This window comes from Callionymus lyra, chromosome 8 (genome assembly GCF_982586985.1).
Source record: "Callionymus lyra chromosome 8, fCalLyr1.hap1.1, whole genome shotgun sequence".
Classification (NCBI taxonomy): Eukaryota; Metazoa; Chordata; class Actinopteri; order Syngnathiformes; family Callionymidae; genus Callionymus; species Callionymus lyra.
The window spans coordinates 18165909-18182029 of NC_141825.1; the positions used below are offsets into that span (position 1 = coordinate 18165909).

Consider the following 16121-nt stretch of genomic DNA (forward strand, 5'->3'; position numbering starts at 1 on the left):
TAGATAAGTATAAAGGTTACATTAAATATCCTTTTAAGTACGTATATGTTTGTATCCGGTTCTGGGGCGGATCAATCCCGTCAAAGGGTCAATGAAACTTTTTTAATATAAACTTTATTCAAAATAACATCTATTATAAAAGTCTGTGCAAATCCAAACTGAGAGACGCTTTCATCTTTTCTTTGTGATCCTGGTCGGGCACTTGGTCTTGACCTTGACTTCAGTGTCCTCGAGTGAGGCCAGTTTTTTCTTCAGTTTTGTGTTTGTGGCTCCTTTTCTGTTGGTCGTCTGTCGACCCCTGGTTTGACCCCGAGGACCCTCCAAAGTCTCCTCCTGCTTTGACGACTCGCTTTCCATCAACGACTTGTCTCTGCTCCAAACCAAGGCAGTCAAACCTGGGGGCCAAAAATATGGGCTTACTTAATATCCTAGCTTGATTTAACCCTTGCGTTATGTCAGGGTCAAGGTGACCCGGTGCCCACAAAAACATTTATTTTCGGACACCGGGTCACCTTGACCCTGACATAACGCAAGGGTTAAAATGGATAAAGTTAAAAAACGTACCCATTCCTGAGCCAATGGCATCTCCCGCTGGATTAAACTGGTTAATCTGTAAGAAGAGAATTCGTTTTTCACAGATTTAAAGTGTTACATTTTGCTGCTAAAAAAAACCCAAACATTTATTCTGTACATTTATTTCATTTGATTTTTTTTAACAAATTATTTAAGTGAATAAAACGGGTTAACGTAAAAAGGGGGACAAAATAAAAAATAAATAATTTTAAAACAAACCCACATAACCAACAAAATATTTTAAAACATTAAATACATTTGTACAGAAATAATAGAATGCAAAAAAAAAAACAGTCATCTATAGTTGCTGACTCATCTTTTAACCACTTTCTTGTGATACACTTTCTGCCAACAATATGCAAACGAATTTCTACAGTCAAGTCACCCAGGTACATGTTTTTAATATTAAGCGGAGGATTTACATCAAAATATGTGATTTTTGTTGGTGTGGATCTGCGTCTTAAAGGCTTTGATTCCACCCCAGGGTCAAAAGAGAAGCCTGTGGTTTTCTCTTTTACACTTTTTCGGTTCGCGAGCTACTTTTATAATTGTCAAGTTCAAAAGATCTACCTTCATCAAATTTGCTCAACGTACGTAAGAACATACTTTACTCAGATGACTAGCACTGAATGAAGTGATTGGACTGATAATCAGTCATGATGGAAGGATGTGTGGATTTAATCATCTTCATAGAAATGCTGATTTACATAAATAACTAGATTCAAATAGTTTAGTCCGTTAGCAGGATATTTCCTCATAAGAAGATACTTTTCCTCTGAGAGAACTTCCAAAAATGTCCATGAGACCTGGTCTTAAGCTCAGTGTCAGCCTGTGTTAAATCTCATCCTCCACTGCAGACAAGTTCAGACTCATATGTACTAAGAATTGCATTGATTTCCAACTAAAAATGGTCATTCATTCGAACCCAAATGATGCACAAAAAATATTCATGTGTAAGAATCTGTGCTTGACATGAATTCAAGCCCTTTTCCTTTGTTCATCAAAATCAACAAAGAATTCAGACGGGTTCATCCCTTTCCATGCCTCCATTTCAATATGCCGATCATATTTAAATGAAGGACAAGACTTAAATTTCTCCATTTTTGTGATCATGAAAAAACAAAAACAAATGAAAACATGAATTCAAACAGTTTATATTTGTTAATTTTAAACATGTCTGATATGAATCACACAAGTGGATTATTTAAATTTTAAAACATCTTCAGACGAAGTTTAACGAGAATAAAACTGTTAATCAGTAACTTCACATCATCATCGCTTTGTCTGATCTTCTCTGACGTCATTAGAATTTGTGGCTCACATGTAACTGTTTAACGTGTTTCAGCGTATTCTTATTATATTCGTGAGATAAAGGTAATTTACAAATAGTCATCATGTGATGTTGTATTAATGCAAGTGTGTTTTAAGGACGCGATCACATTTGTTGCGCTTTCATTGGAACTCGCAACAGCTTCGCAATCGACCGGTTTGTGTAGGAGTGTTACAACAAATCTCACAAAATTATTCCAACAGAATTCCTGCTGTGTACAGTGTATTTGACCTTGTCTCTCGACACTGTAGTTTAGGGGTCGGGAACCTATGGCTCGCGAGCCAGGTGTGGCTCTTTTGATGATTGCATCTGGCTCGCAGATTTCGGCTTTTCAGATAAAACATAAAATATTATCACTTGTTTCAGGGGTGGGCAATACGTCGATCGCGATCGACCGAGCTGTTGCGAGTAGATCGCGTGATTTAATAAAATATGATATAAGAAAATAGTAAAGAGAGCTCTGATTGGCTGCTGTGCATGTCAATCAAATGGTTATTGTGCCGATTGGTTGAAAATTTGATTGACATGCACAGCAGCCAATCAGAGCTCCTGCCTCTTCCACTGAACGCACGGAAAAGATCATATGAATCGAGAATAAAAAGAGCAAAACGTGCGACAGTCATTTTACGCAATTCAGAAAAACGATATAGAATTATAAGCTTGTTTTTTTTAAATAATATATCGAACAAAATAATGCGCGTTTGATCGCTTCAGGTTCTTCTGTACGAGAGTCACAGAAACATGACGTCAGGTCCATCAAAGTTAAGCTGCAGGTTTCAATGAAAGCGCAACAAATGCTGGTTTTCCTTTTGTGATCGCGTCCTTAAAACACACTTGCATTAATACAACATCACATGATGACTATTTGTAAATTACCTTTATCTCACGAATATAATAAGAATACGCAGAAACACAAACACGTTAAACAGGTGCAGGTGAGCCACACATTCTAATGACGTCAGAGACGATCAGACAAAGTGATGACGATGTGAAGTTACTGATGAACAGTTTTATTCTCGTTAAACTTCATCTGAAATTTAATTAATCCACTTGTGTGACTCATATCAGACATGTTTAAAATTAACAAATATAAACTCTTAGTTTGAATTCATGTTTTCATTTGTTTTTGTTTTTTCATGATCACAGAAATGGAGAAATTTTAGTCTTGTGCTTCATTTAAATATGATCGACATATTGAAATGGAGGCATGGAAAGGGATGAACCCGTCTGAATTCTTTGTTGATTTTGATGAACAAAGGAAAAGGGCTTGAATTCGTGTCAAGCACAGATTCTTACATCTGAATATTATTTATATGGCTCTCACTGAAATAAATTTCCAAATATTTTGCTTTCATGGCTCTCTGAGTCAAAAAGGTTCCCGACCCCTGCTGTAGATGATACATTTTTTCCCAGTTCTCCTTTCAATACCTTCAACCCCCCCATACTTTATACGCCAGATGTTAAACTGCAATTATGTGACTCATACAGCCATAATGCACTGCAACAGTTGAAGCTCTTGTTAAGAGTTGGTGTCTGCGAGATAAGACTAAAAATATTAGACATATAGGTATAAGGTCAATGAAATCAGGTTATTTTATATATATATATATATATATATATATATATACACATTTGAAATAACTTAATATTTACTTATCTAAAATATTTTACTTTATATTAACTGCCATTTTGAAATGTGTCAACAGTTTCAAAAGACTTACATTTATGTATTATAATATATAATTGTTTTCTAATATATCTTATGAACTACAATACTAATTTGATTTTCTAAAGCGTTTTTCACCCAAAAAGATGTTGCTCTAGAAGGCTACAAATAAACATATATTATAAATATCTTAAAATTAAAACTGTAGTTTTGTTAAGTCTCATATTGAATAGATCATTTTAAATACATTTTTTTTAATAATATATTTCTCTCAATAAATACAAATATTAGGAAAAAAACGGTCATAAGCGGAACTGCAGACAGAAATACGAGGGTGGAAGTCCTGGGTCGAGTGTGACCTCAAATGTTCACTCACAGATTTGATTCCGGGCGCGTTGGGATCGTGCAGCTGGAATACAAGCTCGGCTGTGTTGGAGTCGAAAATGTCGATGGTCCTCTGATCCCCACGGAAGACCCGGTCGTCAGGGTAACAGCCGGCGACGATCAGGTCGTACACAGGATGCCACGTCGCCTGCAGAGACCAACATATACAGGCTTTACAACATAATAATATTTGTACATTTGTCATTAGTGCCTGTCAACTTTTTGATAAAAATTTCACATTATGTTCACATTTTTTGTTACTATGTTTTCAAACATACAGTACATTAAACATTGCATTCGCTTCTTCTTTGACTATTAAATACTGAAGAGGAAACACTACCATCTAGTGGCGGGAGAAAGCAACTACGCATGTGATATAATAATAATTTGATGTGGGGTTGATACACGACTTTACAAAAACGGTTTTTGTCCATAAGTCTTAAAAACAGAATAATTAACATAGATAATAATTGATGTAATAATTGCACGTTTTTGTTCGTAATTTCCTTGTTCTTTTTTTTGTTTATTCATCATTTTTTCATCATAATCTTAAATCTGGACTTAATGCGTCTGGATCTGGTCACCGACCTTGATAGGAGTGAGATGCTGAAACTGTCTGTGCGGGTGCCGGATGATGTGCTGAGGCTTGGACCAGTCGGACGAAGAGTACACTCGGATCTGGTCGTACTGGTCGGTCGTGAGGAGTTTGGAACAGTCTGAAGGGTTGAAATATGCTGAGACGAAAAGAAAAACAAGGTAAGAATGAAATTTTCTTTATATCAGTTACACAGTTGGAGGTTCACCTGAGTTCACTGCCTTGTCGTGAGGCAACTCGTGGAGGAAACTCATCTTATCCTTGAGGTTTCTGAGGTCCCAGAGTTTCACCGTGTGATCAACGGAAGCCGTTGCCAGCAGCCAATCACAGCGGGTGTTGAACTCTGCATGAGTCACTTTGGCTTTATGCAATTTTCCACTAAAAATCTACAGAGAAAACAAACACAAATAGAAATTAGGGAAGTTTAAACAACATCATAAAAATATTTACCAGATTGCCCTTTAGCAAATTTTTTTCCTTCCTTTTGTTTGCCCTTCTTATAAGCATTTATTTTTCATTGATTAAAAACAATCCCTTTTATAATATTTGGTATAGTATGTATACACAGTTATATTGTATTTAGCCTTGTGATAAAATGCATGTTGACATTTTCTTTGGGTTTTGTTCCCCCTTTCCATCGGCTTGAAGGACCCATTTAACTCCCCTGAAAAAATGTAATCGCCTTCGCCTGATCGACATAGTGAGACGAGAAAAAGATAGATTTTTCTAAACATGAAGCTGAAAATTTCCAAAAAATATTTAGTTTGTAAAGAGAAACATTTTACATTTTTTAATATAATAAACTAATATCTCAAATTTTGTTTTATTACTTTAGAATTATTTCCTTTATTTTTTGTCTATACCTTTTATAATAGGGTATTTCTCTAAGTTTTATTTTAAAATGTTCAGTATTTTTGCTAATAACCTTTTATTGTCTTGTTTCTTACTCACTTCTGACACTTAAAGTACAATGATCTCTTTATAATGTTACCATAACTTCTAAAGAAATTAAAACCAGATTAAAAGTGTATTAATCACAAATTTTTTCACCTTTTGTCCATCCAAACCCAGAAGCGAGAGCTCCCCCATATTGTTTCCAGTCACGAGCATCTGCCGGCTGACGGACACGTCCACGCAGCAGTACCAGAGGCTGCAAAATTAAAATAAAATGTCCTTTTAAAGCTCAGTTTGATTGCAACAACCTGAGTCAACGGTGTATTTAATCCATAAGTCAAACATCAGTCTTCTCTCTCCTCACCAAACATTGTGGTGCTGGTGGCCACAATCTTGGGTTCGCGACACAAAAGTAGGAGGACGGCCCTCAAAGCTCTGCACGTTCAAAGTGCCCTCTCCGGAGGCAGCATAGAGTCTGGAGGAGTCCCCGGGGCAAAACCTCATCCCTCCGATGAAGTCCCCAGGTCCGCTCTGTGCACAGGAACACAATCGCACGCCCGTTATTTGGTGATGCTCTTCACTGATCAACGGAATTTAGGAGGAAACCAACGTGAAGACTGATGTTTGACTGATGTTTTGACTGAGCTTCTTGTTCAAAGTCTTACTTGAGTGTGTCTGTGTAGCAAAACACCGTTATAGTGTTCCCATTGAAATCTTGGAGGGAAGTTGTGCCGCCCATAGAGGAGATGAAAAGCTGACCGGGGTTTAACGTGTTAAACTTCATGCCTGTAATGGAGTCTCCAGCACCCATCTGAGCACCGGTCACAGCACGTCGGTCAGCATCCGCTGGAAACGCTAATAATACGATCGACAAACTCACCCCTTGAATGAAAGTTTTCTTCGCCGGCGAGTCGTAGTCCCACAGATAGATGTCTCCGCCCTTTGAAGCCACGGCCAGGACGCTGGGGTTCGTGGGGTGCCACTCCAGGCAGGTGATCCTGCGGTCGAACGGGCTGATGGATCCGCTGAATTGATACGACGACAGAGATCGAACAAAAGGCTCCTGCAGACACTGAGAGACACAACAGGACCTCGTAAGAAAGATTAAAAGTAAGGAGAAGAAACAAGTTTATAGCAACAAAAAAAAATATGAAAAAAATGCATAAAACTAAAGAAATTATAAAATGTTGTTTTGTTTTTGTCTGGAATCATTTTTTATCACATAAGATACTACTGCGACCGACTCTTTCATATCATCTGCGCTTCCCTCCATTTTAAACCTTAATAATCTAAATAAAAATAATAAAAAAGCTTTAACAGTCAATGCTTGGGTGAAACAGTAATAAATAAATTAGGGGAACAGAAAATAAGTTAATACAAGACAGAAAGTAGAAAGTGATTATAAATAAATGTTTCAAAATTCCATTTAATAGCTAAAAAAAAGTAAATCAGCTGAGATAATGTTAAGTACATTTATTGATTTAATAAAATACACCACTTTCATTTATTTAACACAAATAATAATAATAAAATGAAAAACATCTGGACCTACATCCACATGCAAATTTAATCTTTATTTCCCCCTGACTTGGGTCGTTCCACTGAAGACGTTATTATTCATCTAACTCACCTGGTTTAGGGGACCACAGGTAAACTTATGTTGAGACTCGATCACTGTGGGGTCTTACAGCAGGTTGTTATCTGAACGTCTTTCACAAATTTGATTTATATTTTGTCGTTTTTCGTGGATTTTTGCGTAACTTCACGGCAATTTGGGGGCATTGTTTCTAATGTTATGCGTCTGTGGACTCAATTCCAAGAGAAAAACCTAAAGATTTTGTAAAGATTAAAGCCAGGATTGCGGTGTTGAGTCAGATATTTAACCTCTGGACTCACCTGTCTCATCTGAGAGTGCAGACTCTGTCCTAAAGTGCTCTTGTAAATGAAGTGGAGGATGCTTCCATGTCCACTCTTCGGGGTTCCTACTGACCTCTGAAGCACACCTGAAGAAGAAAAAAACGATTGCAGTATTCCTACACTGTTACTGTGGCTACTTTATTTTACTCAGTTTGGACGCTTCGTTCTTCTTGTTTCTGAGTTTATTAGCGAGTGTTGTTGACTTTTCTTCCGATACTTTCTTGACTTTCGTCTTCGCATCGCTGGACTTCGCTGGTTTCGTCTTCATGTTTTTTCACGGTAAACAGCCTTAAAATGAAGAAAACAAGAATCAAAATGCAGGACGTGGTTTGCATGCAAGCATCGCCATTCAAAGATGGTACTCACCGGTGTTCTTAAATCGTTAAATAGTTAGAGAAGGATTTTTGCATAACAGACAAACACGTGAACGCTTGGAAAATGTTTTGTAATCTATGTTACAGAAGATGAACACTAGGTGTCAGTAAAGAGACAATATAAATATATACATAATATAAATTGTTTATTTAATTAAAAACAATTATTAGATTCAAGGGAATATATTTTATTATGTTATTATTGTTCACATTTATTTAATGTTTGTGTAGCTTTAAGTAATAACGGGTCTATATGTTTGCCGCTGGAGTGACATTGAAGTTTTTTTTGTTTTTCAAGTTGATTTTCATCCTGAAACTAATTTTTAAATATTATCCTTTATAGATAAGTATAAAGGTTACATTAAATATCCTATTAAGTACGTATTCGTTTGTATCCGGTTCTGGAGCGGAAGTGCGTCACAGCGTTCCTTGACACCTATTGGCTATCTGGTGGCGACGCGGCGAGCAGTTCATTTTTTGAATGTGTATTTGAACAAGAGCGAGGATTTTTCAGGCGAGAGGCCGTGAAATACACCGAGAACGACAATGAACCGACAACCGTGAGTATTTTTCAAAGAAATATAAAAGTTAGATACAGCACTTAACGTGTGTTTCAACTGTGTTTTGTGTCTAAAATGTCGATTATATTCGCTTTCTGAACCGTTAGCTGCTAAGCTAACCAGCGGCACAGCAACAGTTAACGTCTCGACCATTGAAATGCGAACAAATGCGACTGAGATTGTCGCTTGAAAAGCATTTTTATACTATTTAACTCAAGTTATTACATTGTTTTACAGGAAGGGAAAGACTCCCCGCAAGCCTCCGAGAAAGCCCGTTAACAGTCAGAAAGATCCAGTCGGGGTAACTACAAAACCAACCGCTACAGTTCTGGAAGTTACGATTTTTAATACAAATGTTTATTAATTTCATAGGTTTACTGTCGTGTGCGACCTTTGGGTGCCGAGGACGAGGAGTGCTGTATAGAAGTGATCAGTAGCAGCACCATCCAAGTTCATGCTCCCGAAGGATTCAAAACAAATCGTAATGGAGAGTACAAAGAGGTGAGAAGTGAACAAAACTAGCTTTGTCAAGTTTCCTTTTCTGTAGTAGTTTGAAATGTAAGCTCTAAATTCAAGGTCGCTTGACTGAAGATTAGAATTTTTGTTTTTGAATAACTTACTACAACAATATCAGGCAGAGTAGAAGATTACTACAATTAATATTAATATATCAATTTTAAAGTTATAATGTATAGAAATAAGTTTGCTTTGATGAGATACAATTTTAAAAGCCCTAGCACAAACAAACATACAATTTAGTCAATAATGTTCTACCTAACCTAGTCTATTTTAAATTACTGTACTCAAAAGCCTCCAGTACAACAAAAGCTTTCCCTCATTACAATTCTATTTAAGTATATAAGATTGATTGATGTATATTTCCTTCCGAAACTGGGGAAAATGGTCAGCAGTACACGCACATATTGGGAAATACAGTACACATATTAATATTTTAATTACAAAACAATCATTGATATAATAAAAGATAATGATGTAAAACATGTTCACAAGAAGACAATTATTAGATTTTTTTTTTTAATGCATACACTACAAAAGTAGGGAACAAATTATTGGATTTTTTTTTTTATAATTAAAATACTTTTCTGCAATGGGCAGAATGAAGAGACTCCTTTTTACATCTTGATCTTTAAAATATATACTTTATTGAATATTGTTTTGATTGTTTAAGCGCTTTGTGACCCTGGTCTGGAAAAGCGCTATACAAATAAAAATTACTTACTTACTTACAACAGCTTGTTTGTATCAGCTAGTAAGTGAAGGTGATATCTAGTGCCCTTAAAGTGTCCTGGTTGGGTGGGATAAGCCCCTTACAATACAGCCTGGCCACAATCCCTTTGTCTCACTGAAGACATCCTAAATGTAGAGAAATGTGCAACATTGGAGGTAAAAAGAACAAATTATATGGAGTGGAGTGGATTTTTTTTTCCTTCAAATTAACTACTATAAAAGTAATAACCGAATCATAGATGAAGATACCGAAATGCTTTAAATGGTGAATATACTGATATAATACTAATTTCTGAAGAAATGAATGCATATTTGTGTAAATCTTTATCCAAATTCAAGTCTTTCTCTGCCTTTACAGACACAGTACTCTTTTAAAAAAGTATTTGGCGTGTCAGTTACTCAAATGGACCTCTTTGAGTGTGTTGCTAAACCACTGGTGGAGGACCTCCTTCATGGCAAAAATGGTGGGTACTACACACTGCATTGAGCGGAGTGCGCACTGTTCCTCTTTGGTACACTAGAGTTGTTTTTTGGGAATTTAATTTTCTTTTATCTGCAGGTCTGCTATTCACATACGGTGTAACAGGAAGTGGTAAGACCTTCACCATGACTGGCTCTCCAGGTCAAGGCGGCCTTCTGCCTCGCTCACTCGACATGCTATTTAGCAGCATCGGACCCTTCCAGGCAAAACGATATGTAAGAACATTGCTACCATATTCATGTCTATCAATTTGATCTCTCGCTGGTATTTGAAAATGTTCTCGCTGCCGTCTAGGTTTTCAAATCTGATGACAAAAATGGCATGGAGGTACAGAACGAGGTTGATGCATTGTTGGAGCGACAGAGACGTGACAACAATTTGAATGTCCCCAAGTCTTCATCCTCCAGGTATGTCACAGCCAGTTTATTTCTAGGCATGCCAGTTTTTTATAATACATTTGTGTGTTTAATTTCAGGCAAAAGGTTGATCCAGAAATCGCAGACATGATAAAGGCAGAGGAGGTTTGCAAGGCATCAGATGTAGACGAGGACAGTGGCTTCGCTGTCTTTGTGTCTTACATCGAGATCTATAACAATTACATCTACGATCTTCTGGAAGAATCCCCAGACAATGACATCAAACCAAAGTAAGTCTACTCAACAATATTTGAACGTTCAAATACCCACTGCTGCATCGTATTGAAAGATATAACATCCTTTTGAGATTTTTCTGTGTATAGTTAGGACAAATTCTTAAATGTTTCTTCTTTCACTAGGTGGAATGGTGGAGGCACACCGTTGCGCCAGAACACTGAGTTCATGTATGTGGCCAGTGAAACTTCGTAGTTGAATAAACAAATAGATGAAGAAGCTCAGACTTCACTGGAGACCTTAGCATTTAACAGATGAGTCGGTCTAGGAGAAGAAACACTAATTTCTGCTAAATAATAACTGTGAAGAAAAATGAAAGACACTTAAAATGTAATACCAAAAGATTCAAGAGAGGCATTTTTGCATACTTGACTAAGGTTGCTTTACATTTCGGCCCCGTAATTGTAGTTGGTCAGGACTGAGAGATTAATATCTTGACAATCACGGTTGATTCACATACTAGACACTCCGGGACAAGAATTGGACCAGATTCTAGGGGGTTTGACTCCAAAAGAGGATTTACATTTCCAGTGATGTCTCTGTTTTCTTTCCCAGCTGAATATTGCATTTACTCCCACGTTTCATCTGCTGCCCCTTGCTTGTTGTTTTTGTCAAGACCAACTCCCTGCTTAACTGTTTGTTCGCTTTGATTGTCTTTTTTAGTGGCTGAACCCCGTCATTAATACTTTTGATTGAATAAGTATGTTGGCTCGTCGGGCAACATGTTTTGACAGTCTATAATTTATCTGTGCAGACCACCTCAATCCAAACTGCTAAGAGAGGATCAGAGTCACAACATGTACGTGGCTGGATCCTTGGAGGTGGAAGTCAAGTCTGCAGAAGAAGCATTCCAGGTGTTTTGGAAAGGTATGTTATTAGGAGATCAGGTGGATCAGATGGACGTAACTGCAATGATGATCATTGATGTGACTGACCTGGTATAGTTGACCCCAACTATGACCAGGAGATGACCGCGTTTAATCTTCTCTCTGAGCAGGTCTTCGAGGGATTTACTTTACTGTGGCTGATATGTTTCTTGACATGTCGACAAACTAATCAGTTTTGTGTTTCCACAGGTCAAAAAAAGAGGAAGGTTGCCAACACGAAACTGAACAGGGAGTCCAGTCGCTCTCACAGTGTCTTCATGATCAAACTGGTTCAGGCTCCACTGGATGCAAGTTGTGACAACATTGTCCAGGTGAGTTTGAGCTACAACCTCCAGAATATACTTCGGTGGTTCGGGATGTGTTTTGGCATAATCTGACAATACAGAGGCAACAATACGATATGTTGTGATACTTTAGGAAATATTTGTAGTATTGTTGATTACTTGACTCTGGTGTTGCAGAATTTGCAGACCACATGACTGATTTCATTTGTTACGAAACCAAAATAAAAAACATTTGCTTTAAAAGGTGCTGGAGTCGACTGTATCCTCTTGTCCTCTGTCATCGTTGTCAATGAAAAAAAAATTAATTACTATAATTTGTTTAACAAACTTTTTGCATATCAACTATAAAATAAGTAATGATAAAAAGGATCAATCAAGCTAAAAAAAAAAAAATCTTACACCTTTATCAAGTATTAGTTGACTTATTTACAAATATGTCTACATGTTTTTTAGGACAAAAATGCAGTCATTGTCAGTCAACTGTGTCTGGTGGACCTGGCTGGAAGTGAGCGCACCGGCCGGACAGGAGCTGAGGGCACTCGTATACGTGAAGCAGGTGTTTAAACGCACTACACGCTTCTTTTTTTCTGTCACTGTTTTATATATTAACAGTTAAACTGCCTTTCAGGAAACATAAATCAGTCTCTCTTGACACTGCGGACCTGCATCGAGGTTCTTCGTGAGAACCAGATGTGTGGCACAAACAAGGTGACAATTAAAAGCATAGCTTTACCTTTAAAATAAACTAAATGTTAATTTGTGTCCATATTTTAGATGGTTCCTTACAGAGATTCTAAAGTTACACATCTTTTCAAAAACTACTTTGATGGAGAGGGCAAAGTCAAGATGGTCGTCAATGTTAATCCTAAAGCTGACGACTACGAGGAAACATTGGTGAGAAACTCGACGCACATTCCTTTTGTTTTCTGGCTCTGGACTGACGCATGTTTATTCTTTCTGTCCAGCTGGTGATGCGTTTTGCGGAACTGACACAAGAAGTTGAGGTGGCCAGGCCAGTTGATCGTACCATCTATGGCTTCACGCCGGGCCGGCGCTATAGGAACCAGGCGTTGAAAGACGAACTGTCTCGCAGGTTGCAGGAACGCGGTGGCCCAGTGGATGCTGGTGAGCATCGTTGCCCCTTAGTGCACAAATCTATTTGGACAGTTGTTTGAGTGTTGTTGTTTTTTTTAATGAAAAATATTGAAGGCTGCGGCTATTGGAAATATTGGTAATCAGATCAATTATTTTACTCAGAGCAAATATATGATGACATATTCAAATAAACATGGATATGTTACATTCATATTAAATATGGTTCATCCTACTGAATCACAATATCTTATAATTGCCCCTGTGTGGTATCACCAGATTCTTGCCAGTACTTGCCTCCATTTAATGAAGTGCTCTTCTTCTAGGTGTGACTGGCTTTGCCGACATGATCCAGACACTTCCACCCCTTCCCTCCGTGGAGCTGACAAACCCCCACGATGACATCACACTTCCTCGTCTCATTGAGGCGCTGCAGGAACGTTACAGAATAAAACAGAAGATGATGGATGACTACAACCGAGCAGGTGATTCTTAAGTGCTTACTGCATCTTGTCTGTTATGTTGATGTACGCTCACATCGTCTTTTATGTGTCTAACCAGCACACGCCATGAGGTCCATGCTTCAGGACCTTGACCACAACCAGAATTCCAACGATAAGTTAATGAATGAAATTAATGGCAAGCTGATGGAGAAAGAGAGAATTATTCAGAACAACAGGGCTGAGATGGAGAGGCTAGAGAACAAATCCAGGATGTTGGAAAACAAGGTATGATGGGCAACCAAGAGTCGTGTCTGACTCACTTAACATACTCGTCTTTGTGCTTCAGATCGACATCCTCCAGAAAACGACAAGGATCTATGAAGACGACAAGCGTTTGCTGCAGCAGGAGCTTGAAACAAGAGACCAGAAGCTGCACAGAGAGCTCAATGACAAACGACGTGCCGAGCAGCGCATGCAGGGAGTCGTCTCAGACACGCAGCACAAGTGGGAGAAAGAATGCGTGAGTTGAAAGATCAATTCACTGGCTTATAATATAGTTTAATACTGTTCTTTTCAAATGGATGTGTTTTGTAATCTTTCCAGGAGAGGCGTGTCAATGCCATGAAGCTGGAGATGCAGAACAAGCTCTGGGTGAAGGACGAGAAGCTGAAGCAACTGAAGGCGATCGTTACCGAGAGCAAGACTCCGGGACGACCCGAGCCGCCGCCTCGTCAGGCCAGACCTCCTCAGCGTCCATCCAGAGAGGAACGCACTCCGGCGAAGAGGTCGGCTTCTCCGTCGCCTATGCCGGTATGTCCTGCTGATGCTGCCAGGTATTTTGTTGAAGTCAAACAAGTGGGGGGGGAATTTGCATCAACAATCGCTTCCCTTTAAAGTGTGATGATGTCGCATTAAGATGGGTGTTTGCGCCCTGGGGCTCCTTGCTGATGCTGCGGGCAGACATGGGATGAAACCATTTAGAAACTTGACTCTGAGCTCAAAATAGTTTCAGGTCTAAGGTAGTGAACTTAAATTCGCAGCTCTCAGGCTCTTTGAGGTCAGTGGGATGATGTTCTGCGGCCCTAGTTTTCAGTTGGCGAGGGGTTCTGCCATATCTTTTGTACAACGTAGTGTGGTGGCGTCATCCAGTACCCGCACCAGGCTCTTCTCTCAAACATGCCCACGTTAAGGAGAACGCTTAAATGATTTCTGCTTCTTGTTCTGTCCTTGTAGACCACAACGGCTGTCCGGCCACTGCACCGCCGCTCCCACTCTGCAGGTGGTGAGAAGTGGGTGGACCACAAACCCGCCACAAGTGTGGAGCTAGGAACCATTTTGCAGCCGCTCATTCCCAACGCCATCCAGATGTCCACGCCCACAGGGAAGGCCCTGTCCAAGTGTGACCGCTACATGCTCACTCACCAGGAGGTCGCTTCAGACGGAGAGATAAAGACACAACTTGTCAAGGTGACGTGAAGGACACAAGGATGTTTACCTCACCTGTCGAACCTTCATGGTTATTCGAGTCAATATCAAGAATTTCTCATCTCATCCTTCTATACGTTGTCTTATCACTTCAGGGGGATGTGATCAAGACCAGAAGTGGAGGACAAGCTGTCCAGTTTACAGACATAGAGACCCTGCGACAAGAACAAACTGTTATACCGAGGTATTTAATGCATAATAACGATAGTCTGCCTGTCATTGTACATGAATTTACAACCTGTGTCACATTATCTGATTCAAAAGGCGCAAGAGAAGATCTGCCGAAGCAGATGAACATTCGGATGGAACATGGACAGATGTGGAGACCAGGGTAAGATATATTCAATCATGTTTTTGTTTCTACTTGTCAGCTCAGATGCTAATGACTAGTGTAATGAAACAAAAGCCGGTTCTGATGACAATGTTTCTCCTCCAGTGCTCTGTCGCCTTGGAAAATAAGGCTGGATCAAACATGGCTCCCGGTTTTGAACATCATGCAATCACCAAGTATGAGCCTCTGTTATATTTTTAAATTGGAAGAAAAGAAACTCATCTAAGACGTTCTTCTGTTCCAGGCGCAGAAAACCATAGAGTGGTTGCCCAGCAGACCCTCGACTCCCCCTGTGCAATAGCGTTCCGTTTATGTTTTTATTTTTCTAGATAGCCATGTTTATTTAATCATTTTGTACTTTTATATATAAATATATGCAACTATGTTTCACCAAAGCTAGCATTGTTCTTAAAACAATTTTATCTTTTACTTATTAGCGTTTGATCATTTGCTTCTACTGTGTTGTACACTCCTCTGTGTTTAAGAAAAAATACATCCATGACTTGTCGCTTCATTTTTTTAATACCTGAATGCACTTCTTAGACTCTAATACATGATTCAACATTAACTAGTTCTGTTACAGATTAATCACACCTTCTTAAGTATGCACCTAAACACATCTGTTGATTTAAAACAATGTCCAACAAAATGTTCTTTGAAATCACATTTTTGGCATTGACGTACATCTTTGATTGGACGATCCCGAATTGAATTAACCAATGACCAGCTGAAGTTGTCAAAAGCTCCGCCCCTTGAGTCCAAATTTCGCGTTACTTAATTGGTTTAGCCATCTGTCAGTTAAAAGTGAAGCTTTTGCGACCCGCTCTTTTTCCACTCGTTGTCAAGTAAGTGAAGCGAAGAATAATGTCAACGTTAACTTTTATTTGACGTCTGCGGACAGTTGGAAATGGCGCTGCGACGTGAGTA

General features: G+C 38.8%; 2 protein-coding genes and 1 non-coding gene across 5 annotated transcripts; 2 read left to right on the forward strand and 1 right to left on the reverse strand.

The window, feature by feature from the left end:
* Positions 1–95: 95 nt before the first annotated feature.
* ddb2 (damage-specific DNA binding protein 2) lies at positions 96–7813 on the reverse strand. Of its 2 annotated transcripts, none has more exons than XM_087797943.1 (11): positions 7726–7813; positions 7507–7647; positions 7339–7445; positions 6323–6514; positions 5807–5973; positions 5599–5698; positions 4757–4934; positions 4542–4687; positions 3946–4101; positions 565–610; positions 96–395 (listed from the first exon to the last, which is right to left on the reverse strand). In XM_087797943.1, exons 2-11 carry the CDS (start codon positions 7625–7627, stop codon positions 172–174), a joined length of 1437 nt encoding a protein of 478 aa, XP_087654069.1. In that variant the 5' UTR covers positions 7628–7647; positions 7726–7813; the 3' UTR covers positions 96–171. The 2 variants fall into 2 exon arrangements, with proteins under 2 accessions (XP_087654069.1, XP_087654070.1); XM_087797944.1 differs by lacking the exon at positions 5807–5973 and adding an exon at positions 6108–6253.
* Positions 7814–8205: 392 nt separating this feature from the next.
* On the forward strand, positions 8206–15701 carry kif23 (kinesin family member 23). 2 transcript variants are annotated; one of them, XM_087797889.1, is made up of 23 exons: positions 8206–8293; positions 8531–8594; positions 8666–8794; positions 9900–10005; positions 10101–10237; positions 10317–10429; positions 10498–10668; positions 10798–10842; positions 11427–11539; positions 11749–11870; positions 12297–12399; positions 12472–12551; positions 12618–12737; positions 12809–12968; positions 13262–13420; positions 13497–13663; positions 13725–13898; positions 13982–14188; positions 14612–14845; positions 14959–15047; positions 15128–15194; positions 15300–15370; positions 15439–15701. In XM_087797889.1, exons 1-23 carry the CDS (start codon positions 8280–8282, stop codon positions 15452–15454), a joined length of 2661 nt encoding a protein of 886 aa, XP_087654015.1. In that variant the 5' UTR covers positions 8206–8279; the 3' UTR covers positions 15455–15701. The 2 variants fall into 2 exon arrangements, with proteins under 2 accessions (XP_087654015.1, XP_087654016.1); XM_087797890.1 differs by lacking the exon at positions 10798–10842.
* On the forward strand, positions 11579–11669 carry LOC148073891 (Z30 small nucleolar RNA). The gene has a single exon (XR_015712296.1). It is a non-coding gene; the product is annotated as a Z30 small nucleolar RNA (small nucleolar RNA).
* Positions 15702–16121: the final 420 nt, after the last annotated feature.

Coding starts and splice junctions, on each gene's coding strand:
- kif23 (XM_087797889.1), top strand. Junction 8,795..9,899: donor GTAATGGAGAGTACAAAGAG/GTGAGAAGTGAA, acceptor CTGCCTTTACAG/ACACAGTACTCTTTTAAAAA. Junction 12,969..13,261: donor CGGTGGCCCAGTGGATGCTG/GTGAGCATCGTT, acceptor CTCTTCTTCTAG/GTGTGACTGGCTTTGCCGAC.
- ddb2 (XM_087797943.1), bottom strand. CDS start 7,627: ATGAAGACGAAACCAGCGAAGTCCAGCGATGCGAAGACGAAAGTCAAG. Junction 4,935..5,598: donor TGGGTTTGGATGGACAAAAG/GTGAAAAAATTT, acceptor TTTTCTCTGTAG/ATTTTTAGTGGAAAATTGCA. Junction 611..3,945: donor ACGCGCCCGGAATCAAATCT/GTGAGTGAACAT, acceptor CTCTTCTTACAG/ATTAACCAGTTTAATCCAGC.